The sequence below is a fragment of the Gossypium hirsutum genome, chromosome D03 (assembly GCF_007990345.1).
Source record: "Gossypium hirsutum isolate 1008001.06 chromosome D03, Gossypium_hirsutum_v2.1, whole genome shotgun sequence".
NCBI lineage: Eukaryota > Viridiplantae > Streptophyta > Magnoliopsida > Malvales > Malvaceae > Gossypium > Gossypium hirsutum.
In genome coordinates this window covers 16,974,004-16,991,753 of record NC_053439.1, presented here as the reverse complement: position 1 = coordinate 16,991,753, position 17,750 = coordinate 16,974,004, and the positions used below count along the sequence as shown (strand labels likewise).

The following is a 17,750-nucleotide window of genomic DNA, read 5'->3' as shown; positions in this document are numbered from 1 at the left end:
GTTTTTAATTAGATTAGGACTAGTTATAAGGCCTATTTAAAGGCATGGCTATCCACCTTGTTAAACACTTATCATTATTATTAAAATTTCAGATTTGTTGAGAGCAGAATTTTCTTTGAGTTTTCTCCAAGATTTTTCTCTTGAGTTTTCTTTAGAAGTTTTAACAATCTTTTTGATTGTGGGAGCCATCTTCAACCTTCTTCTTGCCATTGATATTCTTTAGAGGGGAGATTAGAGCCATTTGAAGGGAGTTGTGAGATCTTTCGAGATTTCAAGGCTTCTTAGGACTTATCTTTTAATTTCTTACTGTCAATTCTTTCTTTATTTCTACTTGTGCTGAATCATTATCTAATCTATTTTCTGTTCTTATTGTGTTTTCAGCCTTTTTCTATCTTAAGGAATCAGCCCAAAAATTTCCAATTTCTAGGGTTTTTCCATACTCTTTTTGGGTGAAATTAGATTGTCGAAATTTGGGGAAAACTATCTTGGTGTTCAATTGGGCAGAATCACAATCTCCTTGAGGGTTTCAAGAACCCTAACACTTATTTCTATTCTCAATTTGATTCTTTGCTGATTTGGGGATTTTATTTCAGATCTGAAAATTCAAAAATCTAATCTTTTAATTTTCTGTTTCGTTTCAGATCTAATTGTTTAGGGTTTTCGTAGAGTTTCTCGTGACTTGGCAACTCGATCTTGGTCCGCGCGCAACCCCGTATCACATTGTGCTGATCCCATTGGTCACCTTGCCCATCAATGAAGAGTATTTCTTCTCAAAGCAGACTTAAGCACTTGCATTAAGAATTGAGAGTAAAAATGGAATAAGAAACATACAATACCCCAGTCAGAATGATATTACTTGATCTTTCTTGGGCATACCATTGATGAGGTTTCATTTAATGGCAGTTCACTGAAAAGACCAGCACAACAACTACATCAATCAAATGCAGTAGATACATTCCCAGAGGGTGTACATGATCAAATACCCACAGCCAACAGAAAGGAAAATGGTCTTATGACATGCTATGTTCTCATTCTCATTCTCATTCTCAGAGAGAGAGAGAGAGAGAGAGAGAGAGAGAGAGAGAGAGAGAGAGACGTATATATTTTATCTTTTTTGTATGGTTTTAGTTGAGAGCTTGAGATAGTTTGAGATAAGTGATAGGTTTGCTTTAAGCAACTTGTTGACAGAAAAAATGTAGTAAGAGTTGCTAATGTTCGGGTAAGGACTTATGTAAAAAGTATGTTTTTTAGTGTGTATATATATGAATAAAGAGCTAAGTTAAACAAGCTATCCTAGCAGAAGAGGGTGATGTCAAAACCATTAGTACATTCCAAAGAGAAAAAAAAATAGCTGGGCCTAAGACTCCAGTTTAGATGCTAAGGTAACAAAAAACTATAACCTTGAAATAAAACCGAAAGAGTTGTAAAGCAAGCTCATCTAGGAATTAATAGACAAACATGAGAAGAACCAAACCTTAGCTTGACCAACATCAGCTTTCATGAAAAAAATAGCTCTTGGGATTCCAAAGGTGATGACCAATAATGCAAGAGTGATTCTACAGTTAACCTTCGTGTTGCACTGAGCATCGAGATAAAAAATCGACACCCATCAATTTTATATTCTTCAAGAGGATTTCTGTGCCCAAAGCTTCTAACATTTACCTGTCAAAGACTGGCATAAGAATGCATCTATATTTGACAGTTGAAGATAACAACATTTTCAGATTAAATACCGCAGAACTCAGCCTATTCATGTTTACGAGATGATCCCTCCAGAAACAATCCAGAGTCTTGACAAGAACTGCTCTCTGAATTCGAATAAGAAGAAAATTAGCAGCAAAAAGGGGAGGAAATAGACAAGATCTTGGATGACATGTATGAGGCAGTAAAAGGGTAGTCTGAAAAATAAACAGATAATTAATAAAGTAGTTGAAATGGCTTCTCCAAACAACAATAAATTTCACTTTATTAAAGCAAAACAAGTCAAACACTAATACATAATTACAGATATTAACTAGAATTTGGAAAGTGAAAAAAGTTAGGTCAAAGGAACACCAATCCTTGTTCCCACAATAACTGGCATAGGCTCTAGGCACAAATTTAAAAATTACCCAAATTATTATAACATGTAAAGCACCTGACCTCAATTTCTTTTATGTACGCATCATCATAGCCAGATTCTTGTACAATGTTCAAGTATGAAGCAATCAAGATATCCCCAAGGTATTTACGAAGAAGATTAGTTGTTGGCCGATACCTTCCACTCCTATAGTTAAAACACAAATGGCTATTATTCAGTATCAAAATAGTGTAGAACTAAACCAACTTAAAGATGCAGTATCATTATTCTACTAACTTTGTTGAATCATCAGAGCAAATAGCCAGCCATCGTTTCAGTGAAGAATTTTTTCTGCGGATTCCTCTGAAGCCATCTGGAGGTTTTGGCAAGTTTGGAAGGTGAAAATTGTCAACATCTACAGAATTTGATTCATGTAGCTGTTTAAGAGATTGGAATAAATCTTCCTCTGAGATCATTGCAAATGAGTCTGCAGAAATCCCATGACATAAGGAATTTTGTGATAGGTAGTAATCCTAATCCAATAAGTAATAAATATTCCAAAAAGATATAAAATAACTCAGGTGGTGCTTAGAAATAAGCTTACCATCCAATAGCTTCCCTGCAATATTGATGAACTCTTTCAAAAGCTTAGACAAACTCCAGTATCTTGGATGCTACATAATGAATTAGTGTGATTAGTCTAAAATGTTGAGCAGGAGTTGACGGCATCTGAAGAGAAACACTCAATACCTTCAGTGGATCAGCATTTCCAAAAACAATTTCATCTACAACTGCTTGCATGTACCTGTTAAGCAACATTTCTATTTTAATGTTCAAAAGACAGATCAAAGCTAAATCTTTAAAAATAGTCAGATAGAAAGTAAATTGACAAGCTGGATTCTGCCAGGCAACAAACTAATAATTGCCAGCATGAGTTAGATATACATGTATAACATTTTACCGAACATCTAGATACCAAAGACACCTGTGTATAAAAAGAAATCTAGCGTGATACAACAAATAACAATTGATAAAATCTGACCAGCAGGAAAAGGTAGAAAGAGATATTAAAAAGCTATCACATTTATTCTCTACATGATATAACTGTTGTTTGTGATCAAATTATTTATAAATTCCCTGTTGGTATGGATTACTTAACATGCATTCTAGCTCCTATGTGCCAACATAACTGAAATGAACTCTAATGACGGGAAAAAAGGGGCCAACCATGCAATTGAACCAGGAACGTCATTCTGCTCCGTTCTTTTCCTTTTTCATCTTTAAAATTTTTAGATGTAGAACATACTCATACTGAACAACTTCCAAGTTACCTAGAATATCTATCATATCCTAGTCAAAATTGACTAAACACACCCTTAAAAGCAGTGAAGCACAATGAAACTATAATTTGAAGAACATATTGCCTGGTTTTCCATGGCAATTTATGAAGGCTCTTTTCATCCCAAATAACCTAATTTCCAAAATTTGTATCTTAGATCTAGTTCAGATTCCAAGAAACACAACAGCAGGGTTAACTTGCTTTCATATTGTTCCAACCCAATCTAGGGCTAAGTTCGGTCAGTTCTGTCGGGTATTTTGGACTTTTTTGAACCATCCATGACAGTTCAGTCTGGTTCTTGGTTTTCCCATATTAATTTTGGGTTTTGAGCTTTTGAACTTTATTTTGACAAAATGAACTTTGTTTTATGACTTGGGCATTATTTGTAAAGTTTCAAAGTCTTTTTCATAAATATTTCTAAAAAATAATTTTTCAAGTAAATAAAATATAATCAATAACTCTTATATGGTATCTTTTGAAAAACAACTTCTATATAGTATTTTAAGTTATTTTCACAATTTTAAATATAAAATATTTATTTTGTGCATCATAAAAAATTAAATAAAAGTAGAATCTGGTTCGGTTCTAACTGTTTCTAACTTGAGAAACCAAAAAAATATCCAACATAACAGTTTGGATCAGTTTTTGGCTTCTCAGTTTTTCTTGCTCGACCCTGCTACCACATATACGCTAAAAGGATAAATAAAAGAGAGCCAGGCACCGTTCATTGGCTGCAATTTGAACTTGGGAAATCTACTAGGCCAGGTCACACATACAAATCTAAGCATATTAGAATACTCACTGGAATATATGCTGTGAACAACTTTCATCATCACCAGTCAAAATCAATTGCCTGAGATCATAGACATGCTTTCTTTGAACCTGATAAAAAAAGTCAAATAACTTAATGAGATAATTGATGGTTAGTCTTCTGTTTAAATTGAAAATTATGGATTTAGTTTCAGATTTAAGTTAACTCTTTCCTGGTTTATAAAATGAAGAATTCAAATGGAAATCAGTCACCAATATATCTAGTACAAAAGCGTATCAGTTAATGAAAAATAATGAACTAAAGGTTGCAGTAACATCATTTCAAAGTACTTTGTCAATAATCCTTATCCAATTAAAAATCACACCAGAACCTAGAAGATGGTCCTTTAAGAACTTCACCAACATATCTAGTCAAACTCTTATCAAGGCAAGATCATGTCAACTAGTTGGGCAAGATGTCATAGGTTGTATATAAAAACTCTGATTTATGTTCTATTTAATATAAAAAATTTACTGGTTATAATTCATTGATGCCGTCTTTTCAAGCATTTACAGCAACTTTGGATAAAGAACAGGTTCCCACAAGCATAGCTGAAGCTCTAAAGGATCCAAAATGGAGAAGGGCTGTTGAAGAGGAAATTTGTGCACTAGAGAAAAATGCTACTTGGACCATTACAGACCTTCCTCAAGGAAAAAAGGCTGTCGGCTGTAAATGGATCTTTGCTGTAAAGTATAACTCCAATGGCAGTATCCAACGATACAAAGCTAGACTAGTGGCCAGAGGTTTCACGCAAACATATGGGATAGACTTCACAGAAACTTTTGCACCTGTGGCAAAGCTTAACACTATTCGAGTACTCCTAAGTTTGGCTGTAAATTGCGATTGGAAATTACACCAACTTGATGTAAAAAACGCATTTCTTAATGGCAAGCTTGAGGAAGAAGTCTATATGCAATTGCCACCTGGCTCAAAGTCTATTGAAGGTAGCAACAAGGTTTGCAAGCTCAACAAGTCTCTATACGGGTTAAAACAATCACCCAGAGCTTGGTTCGAGAGGTTCACTAAAATCATTCTTCAAAATGGCTACAAGCAGTCCCTTGCCGATCATACGCTTTTCATCAAGGTAACTTCTACAAATAAGAAAGCTATCCTAATTGTGTATGTGGATGACATCATTCCTACTGGAGATGATGAGGAAGAGATTAGCAATTTGAAGAAGTTGTTAAACAGGGAATTCGAAACCAAGGACTTTGGAAAGCTAAGGTATTTCCTAGGAATGGAGGTGGCAAGATCAAAAGGACTTGTGATCAACCAGAGAAAGTATGTACTTGATTTACTCAAAGAAACTGGTTTTCTTGACTGTAAGCCGGCTGATACACCAATGGAGGCAAACTTGAGATTCAATAAAGAAGATGAGTCCTTAGTAGACAGAGAGAAATTTCAAAGGTTAGTTGGGAAACTAATCTACTTATCCTTGACAAGGCCAGATATAGCTTTTCCCGTAAATGTGATAAGTCAACACATGACTAATCCTACTGAAGAGCATATGGCAGCAGCAAATAGAATTCTCAAGTACTTGAAGAAAACTCCAGGACACGGCTTAATGTTTAAGAAGACACAAGACAGAACTGTTAAGATTTTTACAGACTCTAGTTGGGCTGGAGATCTCACTGAAAGAAGATCCACTAGTGGGTACTGCACTTTTGTTTGGGGTAACCTTACAACTTGGAGAAGTAAGAAACAATCTGTTGTTTCAAGAAGTAGTGCTGAAGCTGAATTTAGAGCACTAGCTTTGGGGATATGCGAAGGAATTTGGCTACTTAAATTACTAAAAGAACTTGGCACAAATCAGGAGGATCACTTTGAAGTTTTGTGTGATAATCAATCTGCCATTCAGATTGCCAAGAACCCAGTTCAACATGACCGAACAAAGCATGTTGAAATTGATAGGCATTTTATTGCTGATCAAGTCAACAAAAAGACAGCCACTCTTTCTTACATTCCTTCAGAAGGACAGATTGCAGACATTCTTACCAAGGCTTTGCCAAAACCTGTGTTCAATAAATTCCTATTCAAGCTGGGATTATACAATGTATATTCTCCAGCTTGAGGGGGAGTGTAGGAATATTCTGTAAATATTTTAGGAATATTTTGTAGATATTTTTTTTTATTAAAATCCCTTATTTTAAGGGATCATATCTCCTATTTAGTATCTTTCCTAACTTAGAGTTTCCTAAAGTAGTGTCATAGGTTGTATATAAAAACTCTGATTTATGTTCTATTTAATATAAAAAATACTCTGATTTCTACACATACCTCCAAAACTTCATCGAACTCAACTAGGCTCTTTCTTATGTTAAAGAAGTACTTCTCTGCATTAATTTGAAGAGCCAAAAGCTACAAATATGAAGGCATTGAAATCACTAATATGGAGAAGATGCTACCAACTTTTAAGGCTCTGAAATAGATAAGGTTTCTAGCTTTCAAATAGATGAGGTCAATGCATACCTGCTTTACAATTGCATCACCTTCAATAGGTATATCTTCATCATTTGTAATTTTCGAAATAAGCTTCACAGCCCACTCGGTGTCAAAATTAAACTTTTGAAACATCTCATCTTGCAAGCTGTAACATCAATAAATAGAAAAGGTTATTCTAAATAATGTTAATTATACCCATAAAAGACAAGAAGGATGCAAATAAAGAAGTCCATTATAGATAATTAAACTATTTAGAATTGAGAAGATAATGTAAATTCCAGGTACTAAGTTATCCAAAGGATTCATTTTATAGAAAGATAATAAGGGTGCACAATCATCAAATTCCCATCCCACAATGTCTTTTGGTTATCAACAGAGCAATGCAAATTGTTGATATGTTGGTAGCTGTTGACATAATCTTATAATTCATGTGTAAAGATATTATACATCCTAATTATATGCTAGTCAATCCCTAAAATCTCTACACATTAATTATAAGATTATATCAACAACTATCAACATATGAACACAAATCATACCCTCTTCATAAGACATCACAGGAGTAAAATCACTCACCATATAATATATGTTGATGACATAGTAATGACAGGAGATGAAAAAGAAAAGATGACTCAGCTAAAGAAGCAATTGACTCAGGAATTTGAAATCAAGGATTGGGGAAAATTGAAATATTTCCTGAGAATTGAAGTTCCCAAATTGAGAAAACGAATCTTTATCTCCTAGAGAAAAAAGAGTCTAGATCTCTTGACAAAACAGGCATGATAGATTGCAAACAAGCAGAATCGCCTATTGAGAGCAAATCATCAATTGCAAGAAGAGAGTCCATGAATAAGGAGAGATATCAGAGACTAGCTGGACAACTATTTATCTTTAGCACACTAGACCAGATATAGCATAGTTAGTTTGGTAAGCCAATTTAAGCATGATCCTCGAGACCTTCACATGCAAGCCGTTTTTCAGGTTCTACGCTACCTAAAATCTGCCCTAGTAAAGGTCACCTTTTCTCCAAGCATGGTCATCTCTGTATTGAGGCCCTTTACAAATGCAGCTTGAGCTAGTTCTCCAGATAATAGGTCTACGTCTGGATATTACACATTTGTGGGAGGAAACCTAGTCACTTGGAGAAGAAAGACGCAATGTGTAGTTGCTCGATCAAGTCCGGAAGCAGAGTACAAGGCTATAGCTCAAGGTGTCTATCAGCTTTTGTGGTTGTGAAAGGTATTCAAATAACTAAATTTGCCAAAAAAAAGACGAATTAGCCTTTGTGACAACAAGGTCGCCATCAGTAGGGGTGAGCAAAATTCGATTCGATTCGAAAAAATAAAAAAAATTCAAATTTTGAATTAATCGAATCAAGTTATTCGAATTATTCGAGTCAACTCAAATAAGAAATTTCAGATTTCGAGTTCAAGTCGAATTGAATTTTTATAATTTGAATAACTCGAATAACTCGAATAATTTGAATAACAGATGAGTATAAATACCCTTTTGGTCCCTATCAATGTTGAAAATGAGCAAATTGGTCTCTCTTAACAAAAATTACAAAAAAAATCAAAATAATTTTAAAAAATTCAAAATAATTTTTAAAATTCAAAATATTTATAAAAGTTCTAAAATTTGCATTTTTAAAAAAATTATAAATTTTAAAAAAATCTAAAAAATATATAAAAAAGTTGAAATTTTCAAAATTTAAAATTTTTATAAAATAATAATTTTGGAATATAAATAAGTGATTAATGATTCAAGCTTATCATACTAAAATATCTTATTATTATGTTTTAAAAAAGTTTTCAAATATATATGGTTTCAAATTTATGTACTCTAACATGGAAATAGTTATATTGTAACAAGATTTTAATTTGACATTATTAATTTTTCTAATTTAACTCGAACAATTTCACTCGATTCGACCGAACGCTTACACTTAATTCGAGTTATTCGAAAATCCAAATAAGAAAAGGCAAAACTACGACGTTTTGATAAATGTTTACCTTATCTAAAGTTAAAAGTCAAAACTATCAAGTTAAAAGGCAAAACTACATTGTTTGATAAATGTTTACCCAATAGTCTTACTTTCCTTCCCGAATCGCCCCACTTTCCCTTTTTTCTTTACTCAAAATTAATCTAAAAGCTTGTAGTTCGTCTACTAGTTAAATAATCGGTCCATGTAAATGTAACATTAAGTATAAATAATAAGATTTGTTAACTCGACTAGACTCGATTCGATTCAATTCAAAAAAAATTCAAATTGAGTTCGGTTGCTAAAATAGGATTCGTCAACTCGACTAACTCGAAATTTTTTGACTTGATTCGACTCGACACAATCGAATACTCACCTCTAGCCATCAACATAGCACAAAATCTATTGCAACATGATCAAACCAAACACATTGAGATTGATCAACACTTCATCGAAGAAAAGCTAACTACCTCTTGAACTTATTTCATTTGACATCCGACAAGCAAGTAGTTGACTTTTTCACCAAAGGACTTAGCAATAAGATCTATTTTGGGTTATAAGCTGAGCATGTGCAATATCCATGCACCAACTTAAGGGGGAGTGTTAACTAATTGACAACTAATAGTATAATTGGCAATGTATATAGCTGATCTCTAGGGCTTTAATTAGATTCAATTAGCTTATGTTTAAGGATTTTAGTCGTTACTAATTTCCTTCTCTTCCTATTTTGTGTGTATAAATAGCTATGTAGCTTACTCATTGAAATCAACAAGACAGAAATTCTTCTCATATTCTTCTTTTCTGATGCCCTTTCTCTGATTTTAACACTTTTTGACTCTAATTGAGCTAATTTAGTTTATGATAATAAAAAAAATCAACTACTGGTTTTGTGGTTTTTCTTGGCAATAATCTTATTTCTTGGGCTTCATGAAAGTTGCGGGCTAGAGCTCGCTCTTCTACTAAGACTGAGTATTGTGCCTTGGCTTGTGTTACTCCTGAGGTTCTTTGGCTTCAATCTATGTTTCATGAAATTATTTCTCCTCTTCATCAATCTCCTCAGTTGTTTATGATTTGGCTGCTACTTATTTAATAGCCGGTCATGTTTTTCACTCATGTACAAAGCATAAGGAGACAGTCTTTCATTTTTGCAAGATAAAGACCCTTGATGTTTGATATATTAGCTCTCATAAACAGGTTGTTGATGTTTTGACCAAGCCCTTGCTTAAGTCTTGGCTTCAAGTCCTTGGAAAGAAGTTGATCGTGCGATTCCCACACTCAACTTGAGGAGTGTGTGAGATAATAATATAATGTAAATAGGGCTCCTATGTAGATAGACTTTGTAAATAGGATTTCTTATGTAGATGGACTTCTCCTATCTTGTACAATTTACCCTAGTCGTTTATTCTTTTCTACGTGCATGTGTGTGTATATATTATTGTTAATAATAATAGGTGAGCCCAATATTATCTTTTAAAAAGGCCATCAACAAGAGTGATGGTGGCTATTACATGAGAATTCAACTAACCCAAGAATTCATAATCAAATTACTGTCACATGCTATTCATGTATCTCTCAAGTGATTACCTCATTTTCATATACATGGTACACAATTTTCCCTTTATTAGTTATTACCCACTCTGAAATCAACCCTCCAACCGCTATTCCCATTGGGCACAAGAACAAACATTTCAGGTATAAGGCTTTTTCCTTGATATGTTATATTTCCAGTTGACTGCGTGAACCATATTACACCACATGCGCATTTTAGTAACCATGTGGTGAATAAGATCCATGAAAATAAGGTCCTTTACAATAGCCCTCATTATCCAATGATGCCTTCTTCGATCTCCACCTCCCATTTTTGGCACAAACATCTTTCACTATGTTGCATCTTTTACAAAAGCATATTACACCTCTTCAACTCACTTGTACAAATTACTTTTAGTGCATTTCCCACATTTTATGCTCAATTGATGCAACACAAGTGCAATTTGATTTTCAGATGCACTCATTTCTAATCTTATTTTTTTCACTTCTACCACTACCTTGGCTAACAACAACATCAGAGCAGAAGTTTCACCTCAAAGCATCAGTAGGCCAAAAGAAGACCTAAAATAGTGGGTCAAGGCTATGAATAGAACTACACTAGCCCATAACAAGATACAAGAGGTTGAACTGGTACTGACCTAAGTTACAGATCTAGGCCATTAACTGCTGAGAAAATCTCTTCCAATACCGAACTTTTTTTTTCCTAATTTCATACCAGATTGTCTTGTATCTAAATTGGAATGGATTGGAAGGGCTGATATTTGCATGATGGAAAAGAAAATCATTTAATCAATCCCTAGTAAATGGGCAACACTAGCCCAGTTAACTTTCTTTTTTAAAATTTTTTGCCACAAAAGTCATTTGAGTCTTAAATATTCAAATAAATAATAATTGAACACTACCTCACCATAAACCGTGTAGATCCAGGATCCCCTTGCCTTCCTGCTCGACCACGAAGCTGTAAAAAGCCATCATCATGGTTATGTTAAAGATTAGAGCCATGTTTAAAATGCAATAAATAGAAAAGAAATAAAAGATAGTTATCAGTTCTCTCTACCCACAGTCCCCCAAAAAACAACCAAAATAAAACAAAAGAGGGGAAAAGAGTATGTTCATTGACTAGTCAGACCATCAAATTTTAGATAGTTCGATGCATCCCAAAGTTTCCAATTTCAAACAATTTGTCAACTGACAATGAGTATTTAATGAATTTGGGCCTAATTAGATCTCATAGAATAAAACTTATGGCTCCAACATATACATGCACGTTTATACATGTATAATAGTAGTCCATATCATGTAATTTACATGTTACATTTGTGAATAAAAACATCACTGAACTGAAAATTTCAGCCTTCTCTGGCATTTGCATATACAGTTACATCTAGATTTCAATCTTCCTAGAGAAATATAGTTGTTTGGCATGGCACATATGAAGTCAAACTATCATCAAAGTGAATCATGGGGGATACAAGGTGCATTTTGAAAGTAGATGAAATATTGTGACCATGGTACTGTATAGAAAAAGTTTTACTCCACAGTAAATGCTTGCAGCATTTGACCAACAAAACAATAAGTTGAGTGATTCAGCAAAAAGAAAGAAAATCATAAGGGATGACTGACAAATCAGTTGTACTCAATCTAGCAAAGCATCTAACCAATATTTTTATTTGGATCAGCTGATGCAAATGATCAAAGGGAACTACCATATTGATCCTTAGGAAATCAATTTTCTAAATTGGATACTTGTCACTTTGTTATGGAAGTTTGAGTCTCCATCTTCCAATAGCAAAAATTGATGCAATTTTCTTAAAGCAAGATACTTCAGAAATGTCTATCAAAAAGAAGATAATTCAGAAATGCTAACTAAATAATGGTTTAGAACTTTAGATGTAGCATAATTACTCAAATCTTTTCCGCATTTAATCACTAACCTGATTATCTATTCTACGGGATTCATGCAAAGATGTACCAATCACATGAAGCCCCCCAAGCCTTTTCACTTCAGAACCTTCTTTGGTGCAGTGTACTTCACAATCTTTAAGAACAGATAAATAAGTAATCGCAATAGAAGGGCCAAGAGGGTACATCTCAGACTGTTCATCAATAAGCTTCTGCAGCTCTTTCAAAGGCTTTAACTGACTCATTTCCACAGATTCTAAAATGATAGATTTTGCCTCCTCATGTGTCCAGCTCTTTCCTTCACTTTTGCCAACAAATTTTGCTGTTTGATTCACATTGAAAGGAAGAGTGGTATCAGAATAATTAAATAAATATTCCAATATCACTACAAAGAATGTATATTACACAGAAAAATCAAGCTACACAGAAAGTTTTAAGAGTCAAACCCATTAAAGCAGCCTTAGCTAGCAAAGCCATTGATGATGGGCCAACCTTTACCTTTGAAAACACCTACGCCAAAAATCTCGGAGAATAAAAAATTTATTTCTTACCAACTAACAGTGACAAGAAAGAATTACCTTTCTTGAAATTGCCATGTCAGTTACTTCAATACTAGGAGCTTCTCTCGTCAGAAATGAAAGCAAGCTGTCCTCTATAATTTCTCTCGCTAGCATCTTGATATGGCACAAGAAGTGGTGTAATGTCATTTCCTTATGTATTTCGCATAAAAGAAAAAGACTTCACAACCACACTTACTTTGGGATTTCCCCCAAGAATAATGTCAGTTCCTCTGCCAGCCATATTGGTAGAAATGGTTATAGCATACTTTCTCCCAGCTTGAGCAATAATTTCAGCTTCCCTTGCTGCATACTGATAGAATAGAAGGCAAAAAGAAAATTGCTGGTGAAAGAAGCTTGCATAAACATAAAAGGTAAAATGATTGATGCCAAGGAAGAACCCTGCACATAGGGTAAACTGTTCATCCAACTGCAAGGTATCATTGAATTAAAAAAATAACAAACCTTGGGACGAGCATTCAGGACACTGTGAGGGATATTTCTCTCCTGCAGCAGATCTGACAGGTATTCAGAATTCTCAACACTGCATCAAGAAGGTGATAGATCATATCTAAGGACGTTCTTGTTTTTGAACACTCTTAACAGAAAATTTGACCAATTGTTTAACTTTCTATACAATAGCAAGAATAAAAAATAAGAAAAGAGGAAAGGATATATCACAATGACGGCTGCTAGAGAATTTACCTAGTGGTCCCAACTAAAACTGGACGCCCTTGTCTAAACATGTATTCCACTTCTTGACTAACATATTCCCATTTCCCTCGAGCAGTCTTAGAAGAATTGACAAACCAAAAACAACCATAAAAAAATAGTAACAAACTAATATTAAAAAAAATATAAACACTATTAAGAAAACACTCAAGTATTAAATGTCCTACAGCAAACGCTTGTATGGGTAAATCTTTACGAATATTTGGAAGATTTGTGGGCACTTCGATAACGGGCATCTGGAACATTTTCAAGAATTCCTTCTCCTACAAACAACAAGTTTGCATTCTTTTTTGAGTTGCATTAAAAAAGTAGGAATGGCCAAATATAGCGCATGAAATCCACTTATCATCCATACTTCTGTTTTTGCAGTCCCGGTCATTCCAGAGAGCTTGGGATAGAGCTTAAATAGAGACTGATAAGTGATTTGAGCCACCACAACTGAATCAGCCTAACAAATATAGAAAATTTACAATTTTGAATGAGAAAAATATAATTGTTATACTTGATATGGGTCAAGATGAAGTTAAGAACTTTTCAGATATCATATCTACCTGAATCTTCAAACCTTCTTTTGCTTCTACAGCCTGGTGAATCCCTTCAGACCATCTCCGTTTTTCTTCAACTCTGCCTGTCAGCTGCAGATTCTCATAAATGTTTAATTTCCATCACAAGGAAAAAGACATACTGCTAAACATACAAACACCAAAAGCAACAATTTTTACTTTTTCCGAAGCTTTAGCCTTGAACATAAAAAACAACATGATAAGGTTCTACCTCAAGCAAGGGTTAATGAAATCAAATGTATTTTCGACATAAAGAAATCATTAACTTTGCTCCTAAGAATGTTTGTGATGGATATATAGACATGATTAAAGTATCAACTGAATCAATTCTAAAAATTTGAATTGTCTTTAGTGGCTAGCTAAACAGTTTGCAGGAACCAGTAATTACATACAAACATGGTCAATGGAGAAGTGGTACTGCAACAAAGAGACTGAAACATCAAAAAGCACTACATAAAAACCTCGTTGATAATGAGAGCTTTCCCATTTCTGACAATGTATTGGACATCCCGCCGATAAAATTCTTTAGCTTTCAAAGCATTCATCACAAATCTGCAACAACATAAATTTTAACATCAAATAATTTGTGGATTGGATCACATTCAACCACTACAGAACCAAGTATCAAGGTAGAGAGAGTGTTTGCTAATATACAACAAAGGAAAGAAAGATATCAGATTGAAGTTGGTCAAACATTTTCTTTTGGGACCTTTTAAGTTTTAAAAGTAACATATGTTAGTGAACTTGAAACAAAAGTTTGAGAAAATGCTAAAAAAGAAACAGATATTCAGAACAAAAAGTGTAGTACAAATTGCTTATCCCGAGAATGAGTACAAAAGAAAAAAGGCCACAATTTCACCTTGCCCAGGGATCATTTTCATCCCATAGATCATTTGTTTCAAGAGCCAACTCAGCAAGTGCAATTCCTTCCTCAGTCAACTCCACTGAATTATCTTTAAGCTCAATGTTATAATGCTGTTACCAGAATTTACACGGAAACTACTTTAGCCGTAAACTGTGTGTAAAATAACAGTACAAAATTACATTGGCAGCTTGATAGCAACAAAATAATATGGTTTAACGAAAGATGAAGCCAACCAACTGAACTCACCAGACCCCTCATTAGCAGCTCAGCCACTTTAGCAGCAACAGGATATCGCGCATCATCTTTACTAGCCTGAACACAACAGAGAAGAGGCAACAGGCTATTACAAGCTATTTCTACAGCTCTCACTGTCCTCCCAACATTTCCAAAAATTTTCAGAGGCAATCAGTTAAACAGTTTAAAATAGGTTTCAGTAATTTTGTGAATCAAAATATTTAGTATTATTCGTGGAATCAGAAAACAGTTAATAAAGGAAGAAAGATTAGTTTATATTACCTCACCACTTATTAACAAAGGATTTCTTCCTTCATCAATCAGAACAGAATCAACTTCATCAACAATTGCGAAATGAAATGGTTTTGGCCTGTTTTTGCAAGTCTATCACTAGTAGTCCATTAAAAAAATCAAAGACCAAATTGAAATAGTGCTCTGGGACATACCATCTCATCACAAGTTGATCATTGTTTCCAGCAAGATTATCTCGGAGATAATCAAAACCTAGTTCCTAAAAAATGTTCAAAAACAACGGTATGAGAAACATGATATATGGCATGCCATGGGAAGGGAAAAAAATGCATCAGCAGTAGTCACATCCAATTGTACCAACCAAATTAGGAACACTTACCGAATTGTTGGTGTATGTAATATCACATTGGTAGTTGATTCTCCTCTCTTCTGCTGTCATCCCCTTCTATATATGCAATCAAAACAGGCAAAAACTATTACAATTAGAAGTATATAAGTATGTAAACAGTTACTCAGATCTGCTTCTCATGCATAAAGAAAATAAATTGTTCAGTGGTTGACTCTCCGCAAGAATGACACAAGTTTTACAACATTCTGCCACTTAGTAGACAAATACCTGAATAAGCCCAACTGAAAGACCTAAGAAGCGATGAACACGACCCATCCACTCAGCATCACGTTGAGCAAGATAATCGTTCACAGTTACCACTGTTAACAACAAAAGCAACGATGTCAAATTAACGCATTACCATCTGGTTAAAAAGAACATTAAAAGAGTAAAAAGTTGTGACCCAAAAATCCTGCAACAAAAGGGAATTCAAAGGACTGCTGAGAATCTAGTTAGAGGTAAACCAGATGAAAAAGTTGTCCCTTTTTTAAATATTTTATTAGATCCTTATATCTCCAATATCTGACATACACACAAACCTGAGAGCCTCATATTCAAACTTTTAGAATATCAACAGAAACAATAAAGAATAACATCTTTAGATTAATTTCTTTTCCAAAAAGAGGAAGAATGCAGAGCATACCATGGACACCATCACCAGTCAGTGCATTAAGATATGCAGCTAATGTGGAGACCAATGTTTTTCCCTCCCCTGTCTTCATCTCCGCAATAGACCCATCATGAAGCACCGCTCCACCAATAATCTACCAGTAAAAGATCTTTAGATTAATAACTGACTTCAAAATGAATTTTAAAAAGAAAAGATACCTGTATACAGTGACGTAATCAAGGATAAATGACCGCACAGTCATACATGCTTTTGTCTTTAATCTTTATACATAAAAAGATCAATACCTGCACATCAAAATGGCGCATGCCAAGTTTCCTTTTTGCAGCTTCACGAACCACAGCAAATGCCTCTATATAACAATCAATAAAAGGAGCATTAATTGTCATATAAATTTCATAAATCAACCCTCTGAAACAGAAGCATTAATAAAGACTAACCAGCTTGAATATCCGAAACAGCCTCTCCTTGGGTCAACCGTTTCTTAAACTCGGAAGTTTTAGCAGCCAACTACAACAAACAAGCTCAGTCCATCATCCCAATGACCCAAACAAAGCAAGCCAAGTACTTGATTCTAAACAACCCAACCAACCTGCTCATCAGATAGCCTCTGAATTTCTGGCTCAAGTGCATTAACAGAGTCGACAAGACGATAATAGTCCCGAACAACCCAGTAGTTTAAGCTAGTAAAATCACTCAAAGTCTTCTTAAAACAACCCACCTTCTCCTGAAACAAAACAAGGGGGGGGGCGTCAAAAGTGAACAGAAGCAACTCTGCAGACACATAAAATCAAACAGTTGGTCAGCAATTGGGAATGGTGAAAAATAACGCAGAAGAGGACCTTGAGAGATGCAGCTATAGGCGGTTGTCCATTGAAACGATGTTGTCGAAGGTTGGGAAAAGAAGGGAAAGACGAAGGGAAGAAGAAAGGAGAATTGGGTTTTGCAGAGGGGAGGGTTTTAAGTTGAGTGAGGGGTTTGGGGGTGAGGAAAGGAGCGTTGAGAAGAGAAAGCGCAGTGACCATTTGGGTTTCAGCTAAAGTTGCCGTTGGCTTCTCCTATGAATTTTAAAGATGATAGCAGTTGTCTAGCATGCCTTTTCTGGCACTTGCAAGTTTTGGGCTCTCGGCTTTCCTTCCACTGTCGAGTACTTTCGTGTATGTGCTGGGTTTTAGGAAAGCACCAAGTGTTCGTGCATCTTAATTAATTAGGTAAAATGCTGCCATTAGTCCCGTTACTATATTTAAGTTTCAAATTTATTCCCTATACTCTAATTTGATCAATTTTAGTCTCTATATCTTTTCCAAAATTTAAAATTTTAATGTTGAGTGTTGTCCTAAACAATAGCAATTAAATCTATTAGATCAAATATTATCTTTCTTGTATTATAAGTAAGTTATGAATTTAATATATGCTCTCTAATTTATCATTTTTAGTTCTTATAAATTT

At 34.5% G+C, this 17,750-nt stretch overlaps 1 protein-coding gene across 6 annotated transcripts; it reads right to left on the bottom strand.

The window, feature by feature from the left end:
• Positions 1 to 717: 717 nt before the first annotated feature.
• Positions 718 to 17,470, bottom strand: LOC107949480 (protein translocase subunit SECA2, chloroplastic). Of its 6 annotated transcripts, XR_001697758.2 has the most exons (33): positions 17,144 to 17,469; positions 16,894 to 17,028; positions 16,742 to 16,811; positions 16,589 to 16,653; positions 16,317 to 16,437; positions 15,902 to 15,993; positions 15,665 to 15,730; positions 15,480 to 15,544; positions 15,316 to 15,403; positions 15,046 to 15,111; positions 14,794 to 14,909; positions 14,396 to 14,486; positions 13,923 to 14,006; positions 13,727 to 13,819; positions 13,539 to 13,634; positions 13,345 to 13,430; positions 13,105 to 13,183; positions 12,839 to 12,952; positions 12,661 to 12,756; positions 12,529 to 12,592; positions 12,115 to 12,404; positions 11,083 to 11,138; positions 6,679 to 6,796; positions 6,487 to 6,567; positions 4,201 to 4,280; positions 2,810 to 2,864; positions 2,664 to 2,733; positions 2,357 to 2,546; positions 2,143 to 2,266; positions 1,734 to 1,808; positions 1,475 to 1,662; positions 877 to 907; positions 718 to 788 (listed from the first exon to the last, which is right to left on the bottom strand). XR_001697758.2 is itself a non-coding variant. In XM_016884134.2 (32 exons), the coding sequence occupies exons 1-31, from the start codon at positions 17,324 to 17,326 to the stop codon at positions 1,498 to 1,500; spliced, it is 3,171 nt and encodes a 1,056-aa protein (XP_016739623.1). In that variant the 5' UTR covers positions 17,327 to 17,470; the 3' UTR covers positions 719 to 907; positions 1,475 to 1,497. The 6 variants fall into 6 exon arrangements, 5 of the variants coding, with proteins under 5 accessions (XP_016739623.1, XP_016739621.1, XP_040945769.1 ...); XM_016884134.2 differs by having other exon boundaries at positions 719 to 907; positions 15,665 to 15,727; positions 17,144 to 17,470; XM_016884132.2 differs by having other exon boundaries at positions 719 to 907.
• Between the last annotated feature and the right edge of the window lie 280 nt (positions 17,471 to 17,750).

Bases quoted from the DNA above. Each gene is read 5' to 3' on its own strand.
- LOC107949480 (XM_016884132.2), bottom strand. From the start codon at position 17,326: ATGGTCACTGCGCTTTCTCTTCTCAACGCTCCTTTCCTCACCCCCAAA. The intron at 16,438-16,588 runs GTATTGATCTTT...TTTTACTGGTAG, and splicing joins TGCGCCATTTTGATGTGCAG to ATTATTGGTGGAGCGGTGCT. The intron at 13,635-13,726 runs GTATGGATGATA...TGTTGTTTGTAG, and splicing joins CCGGGACTGCAAAAACAGAA to GAGAAGGAATTCTTGAAAAT.